General features: G+C 41.5%; 1 protein-coding gene across 1 annotated transcript; it reads right to left on the bottom strand.

Moving 5' to 3' along the window:
* Positions 1 to 9,193: 9,193 nt before the first annotated feature.
* hoxc1a (homeobox C1a) lies at positions 9,194 to 14,855 on the bottom strand. The gene is made up of 2 exons (XM_069140575.1): positions 14,339 to 14,855; positions 9,194 to 10,667 (listed from the first exon to the last, which is right to left on the bottom strand). Exons 1-2 carry the CDS (start codon positions 14,853 to 14,855, stop codon positions 10,273 to 10,275), a joined length of 912 nt encoding a protein of 303 aa, XP_068996676.1. The 3' UTR covers positions 9,194 to 10,272.
* Between the last annotated feature and the right edge of the window lie 210 nt (positions 14,856 to 15,065).

The raw sequence follows: 15,065 nt of genomic DNA, 5'->3' as shown, positions 1-15,065 counted from the left end.
CAATTTGTACATGAGAGCGGTAAAGTTTAGCACAGTGACTATTTACCTACAAGACCTACCTCGAATCCAGTGTTTTAATCTTCATTGTCTGTAGGGTGACTGTTTCATTGTGTGGGTGGATTGTTATTGCTTTTGTAATCGCTTGCTTAATCGTGTCATATGAAGTGCCCCGAGAAAATGCTTCTCCAAGCATTGTCCGACTCTTCGTTTAAATGTTTTAGTGGCGCTACTGGTTGATGGACTAGGATCTGACGATCACAATCACATACACTCTATTCCAACAGACGTTTTCTGCTGTGATGTTGGAGTAAGTTGCTAATGTTACCACCATAGACAACAACAGTGGCTCGCTAGATTTTACTGTATAGAATCTTTTGGTCGAGGATGTATTTTTCCAAACCACAGCCACAGGTCCTCTCTTGGGCACAGGTTCTTCTGGTGCGTCTCCAGTCTCTTCATTTTTCATGTATTTTCTGTTCTTGAATGTACTGTAGTGCAGAGCATCTCGCAGCTGATAAAAGATTCTTATACTACCTCGTTAGCTAGCGAGTGTACCCAGCATGATGTTCGGCAATGTCATTTTGTCAGATGTATAATTATAGTTTTCTGCCCCGGGTTCTGTTTAACTTGTATACTGATGAACTGTCCCAGCGATTGAAAGCCTGTAATACTGGATGCATGATTGGTAATACTTCAGTGAACCATATTATGTATGCGGATGATCTTGCAGTTTGTAGTCCATGTAGTGCGACCATGTACTGTGATAAGGTTAACTATCTTGGTAATTTTTTGCAGAACAACTGACTGATGATGATAATATTTATGGCAGTGCCGAATGATGTATGCACAAGCAAACATTCCCTCACCCAAATTTGGTAAGTGCACAGTTGAAGTGAAGATTTCTTTGGTAAGAGCGTACTGCAACGCCACTATATCCTGCACACTTGTGGGAAAACTACAGAAAACCAGCCTGAAGAGACTTAAAGTAGCTTATAATGATGCCATGAGAGTTTTACTCAAGAGACCAAGATGGTGTAGTGCAAGTGAAATGTTTTTTTATCTGCAGGAGTCAACACTCTACAAGTCGTCCTAAGAAATCACATGTTTTAATTGATCTGTCGGTTAAATGACTCCGGAAATGAAATCATTCTTGTCTTGACTAACACACGTCTCAGTACCACACGGTACCAGTCCCAGCTGTGGAGACATTGGTACAGTTGTCTTTTAGCAGCTTTTTAATGTATCTCATTTGTTATGTAACATTTTGTCTCTTACTTGGACCAAAGAGTCTGTAATGATTGATTGATTTGTGTGGCTCAAACTGTTGTGTGCAATGTTCTGCCCTAATAAAGAGAATTAGGAGAGGGTTATTAATGTTTGTATTGTAAAGTTATAATTGTCAGTAAGATGGGTATGCAGTTAATCGAGATTCAAAGTGTTCTTTGCAGTGAAATGGTTGTTGTGTGGATGAGGTGCTACAGTTTTTTGTGTATTTAAGAGATGACATCAAATCTTTCAGTGTTCTACTGGTATGGTAATATGGGAAAATTCACAATGTATGGGAATTAGAAACATGTTTACTGGCTCGTCTGGTTCGTTTACACTACATGCTTATGTGGACTCCAAAACAAAAGTTGAACCGGTATTTTGACCTGCATCATCGTCCTTGTATTCGATCCCAGAGGTTTTTATGTCCTACATGCCTTGTTTTGAGGTAAATGTTGTCGGTCTTGTTAAAGAGTTTTGTGGTCACTTGCGAATGTTGTGTTTTGTAAATTTTATTTTAATTTTTTTCTGCAAGGCATCTTAATCCATTACCACATTATCAAACATCAGGGGAATAAAGCATGGTATTAGCAGTGAAAGTTCCTGAGTTTACTTAGACTTATTTGTAGTAGACACACACCTTTTATAGAATTTGATTGAGAGTTATTGTGCCCCAAAGTTATGGGTGAGTTGAGAGGAATTAGCAACCAAAGTGACTTTGGCAAGCTAACTGTGTGATAATGAAAGCTCAAGTAGAGAGAGAAAAAAAAGAGAACAAAAAACTCACTCAGTTTAATTTCAGGATCTAGCAGCCTGATTTGAAATTGGGATTAATTAGCAGGAATTTCTGCCCCATTTATTGTTTTGCCTAATCTTGGGTTTGAACCTGGCTTGACACATAACAACCAAACCACCGACTGCACCCCACCAAGTATGCCAATATGAGCCGATAGTGTCATCCCTCTCAGTTTGAACCCACTGTATGTCACTGCCGATCTCCCCCAGCTGCTGCTCCAAGCCCAGGTGCTGCTACACTGACTAACTCATGGATCACAATCAACCCTCTCGTTCAGCCCAGGAACATCCCTGTCAGTCTCCTCTGTCTCCCTAGGGCTCAGTCTGATCCCATTTCAGCCATCGCACTGACTACAGCTGCCCCTGGCGCCGCATTGCAATTGGATGGTCTGATGACTAGTGCGAATGGTCGATAACTGCCCCTGCAATGTGCACAAGACAATGAAACTTGCAACCCCGGACGTAATTCTGTGCTAGCAGCGTATGGCTGGTTCTGCAAATGTGTCAATAGATTAAGAAAAGATGCTAACAAGATACAAAAGCAGTTCACTGGGAAGTCTCTTTATCATAATGCTCTAATGCCCTTCAAATAGGGAGGATGAGCTTTTGTGCACCAGGCATCCACAGCAATGGGTTAACTAATGATGGCATTAGTGTGTGTGTTGGTGTGTGAATGACTGTGCCTATGTGTGCATGTGCCTTTGTGCATTAGTGTCTGTGCGCTATCATTTGTGTGTCTATGTGTGCATGTGCCTTTCACAGGTGATCAGTCAAGGCTATCCACTCAGCCTTTCTCTTGCAGCCCCCTCATTACGGCCCACTATCTCCTCTAAACACCTGCAGCCCCACAGCCCACCTTCAGCTCCCAGGCCCACACGTTGCTTCTTTTTGTCCCAGTGCAGAGAGAGCCTGCCCATCACATCAATCTACTGCACTGTTTATATTTATGTACAGGAGAGAGGCTAAAAAAGGCCCCTCTTACTGTGGGCTTTATTGACTAAGCATTAAGCGGACATTATCAGGCGATAGCCTAGTTATTTATGAGGCGGTGATAAAGGCTGCAGGACTGAGTTATGTGAGAACCAGAGGCAGGATGAAAGCTGCTCATACAGAAGCACTGATACCCGACACTTCCCTCACTCAAACCTGGTAGAGAGGCACAGCAAATGCGCCAAACGGAGCTGAAACACTCAAGGATTTATGGGTGGTAAATTTATGATCTCCATAGGTCAAACGAGGGGCTGTTTATCTGGGTTTCATTGTCACTGTCCTCGTGGCACTGCGCCGCAGGTACTGAAATTTTCATATTTGCTTTAGGCATGTAGCCAAAGAAGAAAGGGGAGGTGGGATCTCTAGGTTCAGTATTCCACTGACCTTCTGAACTTAGTTTTGAATTTTCGGAGCAACACATCGCTCGCGCTTTTGAAATGTTGACATAAATTATGCGTGACAGAACATAGCCCTCCTTGACTGTGCATGTTGAATACTTGTGTATTGCAGTGTTATGCAGTAACCTTACCTGAGAGTTCTGTGGCTGTCTTTGACCTTTTGTGGGAGGATTGCATACCTCAGTGTTGTTGTCATTTTGTGGCTATACCACAACTACATTATGCATTCACTTTGATTTTGTTCCAAGACATTGATTTGTAGGACAGAACCTGAGGCACCTTTGTGTCACTTGTATCTCCCCAGTACACATCTTCTCGCTCCTCACACTTTGGTAGCTTACATAAATCTGAAACACACTGCCACCAACATTTTTGACATACATACATCCTAACCTCTGTATACTGTACATGGCACCATCTTACCCAGCCAAAGCCATCTTTCTCCTCAATAAACCAGGTCAACAAACAAAAAGCAATTACGTTGGGCAGCTGCCGCCTGGGAGTGGGTAATTACAGTGCGGTGTGGACAGCTTCATTCTAAACAGGTACTAAAAGCATCATTAATCATCCTCCGTCTGACGCCTCACCCTGGTCATGTGACACAGGCTGCTGATGAGCTAGGGAGGGGGATCCGCCTTAGGGGGGGTAGGAGCAAGACCTGATTGGCTCCTTCCAGAAGTCCTTTTAGAGGTCAGCCAGTCAGTAGAGATGACCTGCTAATGACCTTGTATCACTTGACCCCTGAGGGCCCATGGGTCACTCTCTCATATCAGTTGGAGAGCAGGCAGCAGAGAGGCAGAAGGGAAGACGAATGACACGGAGAGAGGGAAGAGGAGGAGAGAAATGGTGTGAGGGTAGAGGGAAGGCACACAGAAGGTTTGTGTGGAGAAGCACTGGGAGGGGTGAAGATGAAAAATAAAACGGTAGGAGTGAGGTTTGATGGAGGACCTGGTCCTTCCCTTTTGCATAAAATGGCTGATGAAAAAGTGTTGTTTTTTTTTTTATAGCAGCAAGGCCAGTCCTGATGGCCGCTTCAAACCTACCTCCACTTTTCTTTCACTCTTCCTTCCTTTTCCTATTTCCCTCCCTCTCTTTTTCCTGTCCGTTGCCAAGCTGTCCTCAGTTTGGCTGAAAAGTTGATAACATCATCTGAATCTAATTAGTGATGAGCAAAAACATCCGTATGTTTGTTTTCCTAATGCTAATTAGTCATTAGTGTGAACAACAAAATGGCAAGAGTCTGCAAAATGTGGATACAGCTTTCCGAATCAATTTAAAAATACACATTTCGGTGCCTCCGCAGATACTGTGTTTTTTGGGCTGTGAAGGTGGCTCGAGAATCAATTCTTTCCCAGATGAAATACAGTCAAGATGGCGCCTGACAGAGACTTGATTGAGAAAAGTTCATGAACTGTTCCCTCACTGAGCACAGACTGCCACGGATGGCTGATTGACAGATGAAACACAAAGACATATCTGAAAGACAGAGTGCCAACGTCCTCAAACCGGTACCCATCCCCTTCTCCTCTGTCTTCCCTCCACCTCACCCCTTCAACCCCACCCCTTCAACCCAGCCTCCCTTCTCCTCTCTCTCCATATGTCTATGAATCTGTCACTATGGCAACCTCACCCCAGGGGCAGAGGAGGAGGGGGTTGCCTTCGTTCAGACAAATAAGCATTGCAGGGCTCATTTATAAAGGTTTGTTTAGGGATTATAATACGCTGATGAGAGGTCAAAATGTGTGTTCTTGCACACGTGTTTGGAAATAAGAGTTTACATGTATGTTTGAGCCTGTTTACATAAGCATGCAGCATCTTGTTGAGCATATGTGGTGAAGCTGCACTGTAAACATCATGGAAGGGAAAAGAAATAGCTAAAAAAAAAATATATTTATTCATTTACAAAATTAAATCCTTATTTTCATAAGCTTAATTTAATTTTGTCAGCTATAAAGAATATTTTAATTGTTTTTTTCTTTTAATAATACTGCAATTTTCCTTTAGGATGCAAATTAAGGGGTCACAGGATGCACTGCCAAAGGACCAGTGCCACTAGGAGTGCATTATATCAGTTGCATCATTAGCATAGCTGGTTCTGTGTTATAGCCGATGTCTCGGATGCAGCATCAGCAATCTCTGTAAAGGCTCATTGCATTGTTTCCACCCTTTTTTTTCCCCCTCTTTACTTTACGCTTGTCTGCAACTTTTCAAAGGGCAATCTAAACTAGTGAGTGGGGCTGCATGTGAGAGGTCACATAGACTCCACGATCAGATATGTAGCAGAGCCACCTTGGTTGATTTTCCTGATGCTGCATGATGTCACAGAGATACTGTATGTACTGTACATGACGGTGTCCCCCACCACTCCAACACGCGGCACCGGAAGTCTCAGGAAACAGGCCATTTTTGTATGCAACAGACTTGTAACCTTGACACAGTTTCACCTCTGCGTGCACCCTCCTTCTCACTCTTTTTCCCCTCTCGTCCCCATCCTCTTGATACCTTACTGACTCAAAGGGCTCCCCTCCCTCCTCCCTCCCCCTTCTCCCCTCCCCCCTTTCAAGAGCAAATTTCCCATTGCAGCCAGAAGTGCTGAGTGCTGCTGTTTGCTTTGTACACAGAAATTCGCTGAGGCTGTAAGCTGTCCCCAAACATCTGCTCCCTGGAGTGGAGCTAGAGCAGAGCAGCAAGGACTGGACTGGTGTGCATGTTGTTGAACGTAGCTCTGTCACAATGTGTTATGTATGGATTTGTATGTGTGTGTGTGTGTGTGTGTGTGTGTGTGCGCGCGTGTGAGGGAACAATTATTCAAATAGGTGCTTTGTATCTTTTTGAGCGCTTTATTAGTAGCACCTAGGAAACAAAACACATATTTGTGTAATTGTACACAGAGCATCCAAATATGCACTGGCACACACACAAACAGGTGCACTGCATTTCAACTTTCTTGATGTACAAATTGTTTGCTAGTCAAATATGTGAATCAGACCGATCAAAAAGACTAATAGTGCATGAAAGTCTTTTGCAAATTAAGAAAAACAGTAAAATCAGACAAGCAGAAAAACTAAAAGGCAGGAGGACATTCAAATGATCTGTAATTACAACAACAAGCAAGCTATTTATAAGAGCTTCACATAGAGTTAGAAAGAGCTTAATGTGATCAATTGATTTAATTCCCCTGAGCTCCGGTAAGGATATTACATGCATATTATGCATTAAGTTAATTTTAGGTCAACTTAGCATTAATTACAATGAGCTCAGTGGGACATACGTGTTCATTTAAAATGTAATGCAAGATGTTCTGTAAGTTGCATATGTTCTCTCAATGCTCATTCCTGACAGAGCTCCTCAGGAGACTTTAACAGCTGCCCACATCAGCTTAGTTAGAGTAGAATACAGAAGAAAATAGAGACTGCAATAACCCCATTCATCACATACTAATACATCACTGGATTTACTGTGATACCTCAGGTGTGTGTTTTGTGTTCAGGAGAGTGTTATCCCAAAAAATAGCAAGGAACTTAATTTTTTTAAATATATATAAATAATTGTAATTATTTAATGATAAATGTGTTTCTTATTGATTTAAATCAATGAGTTCAATAAAGTCGATTTTTGGATTGGATTTCATCCGGTGAAAATATTTGCTTTAAATAAATGGAAGAGGAAAATTAAAGTTGAGGAAAACTGTAAGTTCTTCAATGTCAAAAGTGTGGCAGCGAAATTGTTTTTTAGGTTAACAAGTTATTTAGGTTTTCAACTTCCCTCTGTTTTCCGTATATTTGTGAGTACGAGCAGACCACAGCTGTCAGTCTCGTGACAACCGTACATCTTTAGGAAGAGCACAAATTCATCAAAGTAGAGTTACACTCAAATGCTTTCAAACTAAATGTCGAGTCTGAACAAACAATGCAGTTCTCCTTTCATCAATTGAGATGCAAATGCTGAAGCTGCCACAGAATGAAATTAAAGAGATAGTTCACTCAAAATACATCGGCTCTTTTTATTCTCACTTACCTCATCCTTATAATTCGCAATACATTTTTCCTTCCACATGTTTTTTTGCTAATACTTAAACTGTTGGGTATTTCTGAGTAAATCTGTTATACAGTAGAAACTGTTATGAGGTAAGTTTGGATTTAAAAAGAAGTGTGAGTGCACACCTGCTGCAAGCATCCTCTGTGCACATTACAACTTGTAACTTAAAGCCCTGTGGCAAGGGAACAAATTTGCACAAGATGATAAAAGAGTTTCTAATAAGGTCAACCTAACACACTTCTCAGTAGGAACAAGTGGACATGAGAGACCATTTTTATAGTCACAGGCTTTATCATCACATTATTTTGACATCCCTGTCCTCATCATCCTCATAACCTTCACAAGTGCATGCTTTGCATTAAAGAGATGGACACATTTAATGGTTTTGTTAAACATTTCACTTTGTACTATTTTGTTTACAGAAGGTAGCCTTAATGGACTGTGTTTTGTATAAATGCAAATTTAAAATAAATTGGGTTCCAACACATTTTTAGTCCTACTTGCACTTAAAATCATTCTTATCAAATATAAAACGGCTTTAAATATTTGTAGTGTCATTTTTTTTTCTCCTGTAAGGTAGAACTTTTATTCCATAGCTTTCATTTGATATTAATGAGATGAATATTATAAAAGATATTGTTTGGAGGGGATTAATGTCTATTTTTTTTTTTTTTAATTATTCAAGCGAATATGCATAAAATATATAATCTGTGAGCATCTGCTGAATAATTGTTGCACATTTTGTATATGCTGCTTCTCCCATGGAATCATTTTTTGAGTTAAGCATACTCAAGTAACTTTAATTTTTCAACTTTGCTATTAAAAATAGGTCTGCAGTTTATTTCCAACAACCTATTGGGTGAAAAGACTCTTTCATCCAGTTTATAAAGTGAGCCAGGAGCACATTTTTTGGCTTATTAAAATAAGGGATAGAGCAAAAATTAGGTTAGCTCTGGGTGTAGGGGAAAAAATGCATTATCCGGCCTGGTATGGAATTATAATATGAACAATTATCATATGGCCTGGTCGCCCTTCTATTCAGCTCGATGAAATATAGTCGTGTGGACATTGAAACCCACCACCAGAACAAAAGCGTTGTTGAAAAAAAAAAAAAAATCGAGAAAATGAGAGAAAGAAAGAGAAAATGCTCAGACTTCGAGGTCACCCGAATTAATGGTGCATCTTTCTTTCCCTGAGCCGCTGACCGGGTCATCCTTGTCCCGAGGCAAGACAAAGGTCAGGAGGTGAGGGGTGAACTCTGGTGTAACTGCATATATTAGCTTGGCCTTGCAGCCCTAGTGTCCACTCTTACTCCCTGGAGAGGTGCAATTGTCTTATTTTTATATGTAATATCAGTAAAAATGGATTTGCATGACAAATTCCAGCATGGACACCTGTTAAAGGTTTAAAACAAACTATAATGTATTCAGTTTTATTCGAGCACTTTAGTTCTCATCTACAACACCTTTTGTTTTGATTAACATTCACTTTGGATCCAGTGACCTTCATATCCAGTGAAAACACGCTAATTGAAAGCTAAACAAAAATATTCCCTGACATGAAATGAATGTGCCTGATGGCCCATATCTCGATATTAAAGCAGACATTAACATGATAAAAACGCATTGTGATACTGGGAACATAACAGTGTTTAAGGGCCGTGTTTACAACCATTTACTTTATGAGATGAGATGTGAATCAGGAAGGAATATTTAGCGTCTCCAACTGCTGGGGCCGCACAGTTTATTGGTTGGCTGAGCTGCAAAAAAAAAAAAAAAGCGCAGACGTTTTATTGTCTGCTCTCCCGCATGAGTGTTCAAGCTAAATTATCATTTTCTGATGCATATACAGGGGTAGTAAAAGACGCAACAACTCCCGATCGTGATGTTTCTACATCCCATTAACGTGCAGTTACAGATGCACGCAAATGCTCCCAGATTTGTGTCTCAAATAGATTGATCATCACGGATCAATATGAGCGATCAATAAATCTATCAGTCAATTGTGGCATTTTAATCTTACCGTGGACAGAGGATAATGAAAACCTTAAAAACAGTGCAAAATATACAACAGGAAATCAGCACTTAAGCTTCGTTAAATTAGTCTCAATACTATCAAACACATCACGTTAAAGATGCACTCGCTCTACAACAGGTGCATGTGCTTCTTTCCTCAAATGTGGGCTGCCAAAGACAAACAGCTTTAATAGAAATCTGCATTATTCTGGACTATAATTGTTTGAAGCAGCAGCATTGTGATATTAAAATAAATTTGCAGAAATGACTGAAAATGGTGTAAAAAAAATAAATAAAAAGTAATTACATTGGATTGTCTTTCAGTGTTGGCGTACAAACCTTAAATAAATAAAGAATAATAATTTGTGTTATTTTAGACAAAACTGCGGAGCACGTGTCCAGTTGAATATATTAAAGTACTGTCAGTTCCTGAATAAATTGTCTAAAATAAATAAACAAATAGTCCTCCAGAGTTTCTATGGACAATTAATATAACTTTGTATCTTCGTTTACATTGTGTAGATAGGAGCGCAATGGAATGACTTGAATTTTAATATTCAAATCAGAGCGCCAGTCTGAAGCCGGGGAGAATGACAAATCGCTTTGACCCGTTCTTGCATGAAGAAACTTGCCTTTGCGCTTCTTGCGATAAGCATCCATCGTGGTAAGCAAATGTAGGTGAGGCCTGATTGAAACCGATGCAAACGCGAATCATAACAAATGCGGGCTGGCGCCCTCGTTGCGTAAGTCATGGCGCAGCTCCACGCGGCTCAGGACTTCGGGGGCAGGTTTTGTGGCGAGGTCGGTCCGAGAAAGGGGCAGGTGTCCAAACTGTCGGCGTGTGAGTGCGCAGCCGCGGGCCCCAGTTTGGAGAGCAGCCCGTCTCGCTGTAATTTCTTCTGCTTCATGCGTCTGTTCTGAAACCAAACTTTCACCTGCGTCTCTCTGAGCTTCAGGGCGCTGGCGACCTCCACCCGCCTGGCCCGCGTCAGGTACTTGTTGAAGTGGAACTCCTTCTCCAGCTCGGTCAGCTGCTTGGTGCTGTAGCTGGTCCTCGGGGGCCCGTTTGCCGTGGGACGGCCATCCGTGCAGATGCTGCGGCTTCCAGCTTCCACACTGAGGCCCGCGCCAACAATACTGAACCCACAGGTCATGTGTATCCTGGCTGGGAAGAGAGATGAAAACAGTCGTCAGCAAGATCAATGTGGCTACCCACAAAAGAAGCACAAAACCTTACTGAATTAAATTATTCTCGCCGAAATCCAGGAAATTACATTAACATTTGTTCCACAGCTAAGACATCTGATATAATAAACGTTGGTCATTTATATGAAGTTATAACTTTTGTATATCCTCAGAAAGTAAATAAAATATTTATCATATCTCTAAACGATTTGTGGCCCAATTCGAGTGATAAAGAGAAATATAAATTGAATAAATAATCACAGATTTGTTTGATACAGGGGCATCAAGCCTAAAATGATATGAAACTGATTTGTAGGAATTGGCCCCGAGCCAGTTCGTTGATTTAAAGTCTTCACTCGGGAGCCATTTTTCTGTCTGTATAACAAAGATGTATTTCACAGACGTATCAACTTTAGCAATAGCCTCCAGGCACATTGCAAAATCTTTGGGTGCTGAACAACAGGAAGATGGGGAACTGCTCCTCATCTACAGATGTGGACATAAAAACAGGAACACCTGTGCAACAGTCAGTCCAAAGCATCAATTGCTGATAAGTAACCAGAGATTTGAGCAGACATCTCTGACTCTGAGAGACTTGAGCGTTTCACATTTATTGCACGCCTGCTATTCTGCATTTCATATTTTAATATGGTCGACTATAAAGCATGTTCGTCAAAATGTTCAGCGAGTTCATTAAAACACAGGGGGGAAAAAACATGCATATTGCAGATATATATGAAAGTAGTCAGAGAAATGTTTGGCGATTCAAAACAACTTCGTAGCATTTACAGTCCATTAACTGTATTCATCAGAATCATTAATTATTTGCCTTTAGGCCTTTCTGTGTCAATGACAGTTTAACAGTTTACAAATCCTTTCAAACACTGCATTAATGACAAATGTCCCCATTTTTGTCCTCTGAGGTTTCTGGGTTACACATTAAAGTATCATCTATGCTACTTATGTGCAATGAATGACAGGAACCGCAGCTATATCTTGATTTTTCACTGCTGACATTGTGGCTAGTCGTCAGTGAGCCTTTGCCTCTGAGAAAATGTGCTGCTGCATAATGGAGTCAGTGTGCCAGGTGTAGAGCAATGCCTCCCACCACAATTCATAGTGAGGAAGGTTAACAGGCCTCCAGCCACTTCGAAAAGCATAGCAGATGGAAAGGTCAGTTATAGGATAAATGTCAACATCTGTGTTTTAAGAAAATGAATGTGAAGGTAACTGAGCTAGAGAATTAGAGAGCAGCGAATATGAAGAACCAATAGAGAGAAACTGTACGTAATTAAGAACTTCAGCTTTCAGGAGTGCAAATCACATGCACATTCTGATTAATGGCTCCAAAGATAATAGAATTGATGCCGGCCAGAAGGCATAAAAGAATCAAACTAAATATTTGAGGAATGACTTGCACACTTAAAAATAGCCAGCCAGCAAAGGGAATGGAAGGGCCTTCCAAGCCAAGGAGAGGGAAGAAGAAAGGGGATAGATCAATACACATTGCCTCAGTCATCTGGGCATCCAGCCCACAGTAATTCAGGTGCTGTCAAAGCATAATTGAAGAATGACGCACTGGGAGTATATACACTGAGCCAGGAGATCAGGTTACAGCAGGTCTGTGGAGGCCTTTCAACATGGAAGAATACGCAAGGCTTTGTTTTGTGCCAAAACCAATACAGCCTCCAGAGGAAAGCATACTTTCACTAATGACTCTTTTACAAGTTACACAGTAGTGCTAATGAGTTACTCCTACAGATGATCTCCTTCAGAGACATATAGAAAGAGGTTACAGAGATGCTAACAATACTGCGAGGAGATGTCTGTGTGCCTGGGTGGGTGTGAGTAAATGGCTTTCTTAAGTGCACGGATTAGATGAGTGGCTAATGTGTTTGATGGATAAAGGACCAATCAAAGGTGTGGTCGGTACCTTCTACCTCCCTCACTTTGGCTTCATCAGACGGATGTTATCTACTAAAATCTAAATTGTGAACATGCAAGAGCATCATCAAAAGTAGTCCTCCTTTCTTTTTCTTTTTTTTTGCTTCTTACAACAAATCAGTTCATGCCACTTCATTTTCCTTCTCTTGCAGCAGCATGATTAGAAACATGTTTATCCAGGTGTTAGAATGGACATCAATACCCACTATTATGAATTTTAATTTTGTAGTTGTTGATTTGTTGGTACTGCTGACCTGTCCAAAATGAGCTGGGATAATCTCCAGCACCCTGTGACCCTGTTCAGGATAAAGCAGGTATAGATAATGGATGGATGCTTTGTAAGTTTGTTCCATTATGTAATACTGAAATCAAGGTGTCTGCAAAATGCACCTTATTTTTACACAGTGATCTGAATTTGGAGCAAGTTGATGCTCAACAGCTACAAATTGTTTTGTGTTTGTTGCATCCTGCTACTATGCAGTAAATGTAAAATGTGTTGATGTCACCTTTTGGGCATATCAATGATGTTAATAAGCAGCATCAGAAGTTATGTCCACCTTATTTTACCCTCCCATCTGAATTTAACAACAGTTTTGTTTTTGTTGCATCCCTTGTAGAGGAGTTTTGTACCTTTTACCACAAACAGTTTGTAATAAAGTTGCATCTTTGGTCACTGAACATTTGGGTCAGCAGCACCCTCACAGCAGAGATTACACTGTTAAAAAAAAAAAGAAGAAGAAAAAAAAAGTAGACTGGACCACCGCTGCTGTAAATCTTCTTCCATATAAAATGTATGAAACCCTACCCAAGTACAGTCGCCAGTCAGTCAAGTGACATTATTGATCAAATGAAGGATCTATATAAGAAACTATCACACAGGATTGATAGGCATTTTTCACATTAGCAGGCTATTGGTATTTTTTAAGCCTGGGATATGTATTCTTCTGTGGGCTCTCTGCCCAGGACTCATCAGTCAGTGAAATGATGATCTGTGACAGCAATTATGTTAAAAAGGTGGACACATGTAAAGGTGCTGCAAACTGAAATCAATACACAAGGGCTTTCATTATAAACAGACAACTAATCAATACTCTTGGAGCACTCCAGCTTACAAGAGTAAGTTTTACTCAACTTCCTGTGAGTCTCGACAGGCAGTGGTCTGTTGCATTATTCAAAGTCTACTGGTTAGTATAAGGGCAAGGGTAAATAATTGATCAGTTTCTGGGTTGAATATACACTGAGGCTAAGCAGGCCTTTCTCTGTGCTTCACCCTCCTTCTGTGTACAGTAAACCCGGCTTGTAACAGTAGGTGGAGCAAAGATGTCAAACAACCTAACAGACGGACATTAACATGAAACCGTTAAGCAAACAGAGCCCTCATGTGCATATTCAAACTTGGCGTCCAGTAAACAGTTACAGGCTGCCTTTCAAACGTGTAGATTTGCTTTTTAAGAGGGACAAATCTTTTTCTCAACTCAACTTTTGTTTGTTGGTGACGGCGGAAATTGTGCACAGTGACGCACAAAGTACGTCAGCTATTTTTTTTCTTTTTTCCAGCGCAAAGACAAAAGTTCGACCAAACTTTGTCAACTATGAATGAAAGTTATCCAAAGCCTATGATTAAAAGTAATTCGCCCTCAATATATATATGTGTTTAGGTTGCTTTATCCCGCTCTTGAGCTCTATATCTAACGACAAAAAACTTACCCGCCCGCTGCTGACTCTTTTTCACTTTCATCCACTCAAAAGTTTTACTCCTTTCTTCCGTATCTGCTCCGTTACAGTCCGAGCCGGCTGAACTTCCCACGGCGACGGGGCCACTGTGGGAGTAGATTTGAATTTTCTCTGGAAGTGACCCAAAACCGCAGCATCGCGTCTCGTTATTTGACGCTCGGTATCCGCGTCCCGGAGAGCCCAGCCCCTGCGCCCTGCACCGCCAGGGGACACGGGACGAGTGGGGGCAGGCCGGTGTCGAGAAGCCCTCGAGAGTCTCACACTGTGGCGGAGGAGGAGGAGGAGGGCTGCCCGAAGAGGTGCACAGAGTCTGATGCAGAGGATAAAATCCTGCAACTTCCACCTCCAGTTTCCCCTGCTCATCACGACTGCCGACTTGAGGATGAAACCTGCCGTCCAGGTCCCGGTTTATGACCTCTTTTGCTCGGCAGCAGCCCATGAACAGAGGGCTAGTCTCATCCTCAGCCGTTAACTCCTGATAGGAAGTCATTATCACCTTTCCCCCTGCATAATCATTGGACGGGGTTGCACTTCATGCCCGGCCTCTCATGCATCCAGCAACGCATGGTCAGACGGCTGGACGACCGTGGGGACATTCCTCAGAGGAGAAGCAGCGGTCCCTGATTGATGGAGATGACGTGCCCTCCTGGTCTCGGCCAATAGCTGGACATCTCTGTCATCAGAGAGGCCAACACTGATT

This window comes from Embiotoca jacksoni, unplaced genomic scaffold, assembly GCF_022577435.1.
Source record: "Embiotoca jacksoni isolate LCO1_2020_lvr unplaced genomic scaffold, fEmbJac1.0.p SCAF_9, whole genome shotgun sequence".
In the NCBI taxonomy this organism is placed as follows: domain Eukaryota; kingdom Metazoa; phylum Chordata; class Actinopteri; family Embiotocidae; genus Embiotoca; species Embiotoca jacksoni.
The sequence above is the reverse complement of the archived record's forward strand: the minus strand, read 5'-3'. Positions and strand labels throughout refer to the sequence as shown.

What these genes read in the sequence shown, in the direction of transcription:
- hoxc1a (XM_069140575.1), bottom strand. Translation starts at nt 14,855, where the DNA reads ATGACTTCCTATCAGGAGTTAACGGCTGAGGATGAGACTAGCCCTCTG. An exon ending in AAAGAGTCAGCAGCGGGCGG is followed by an intron (nt 10,668 to 14,338) that starts GTAAGTTTTTTG and finishes CTCTCTTCCCAG; the next exon opens with CCAGGATACACATGACCTGT.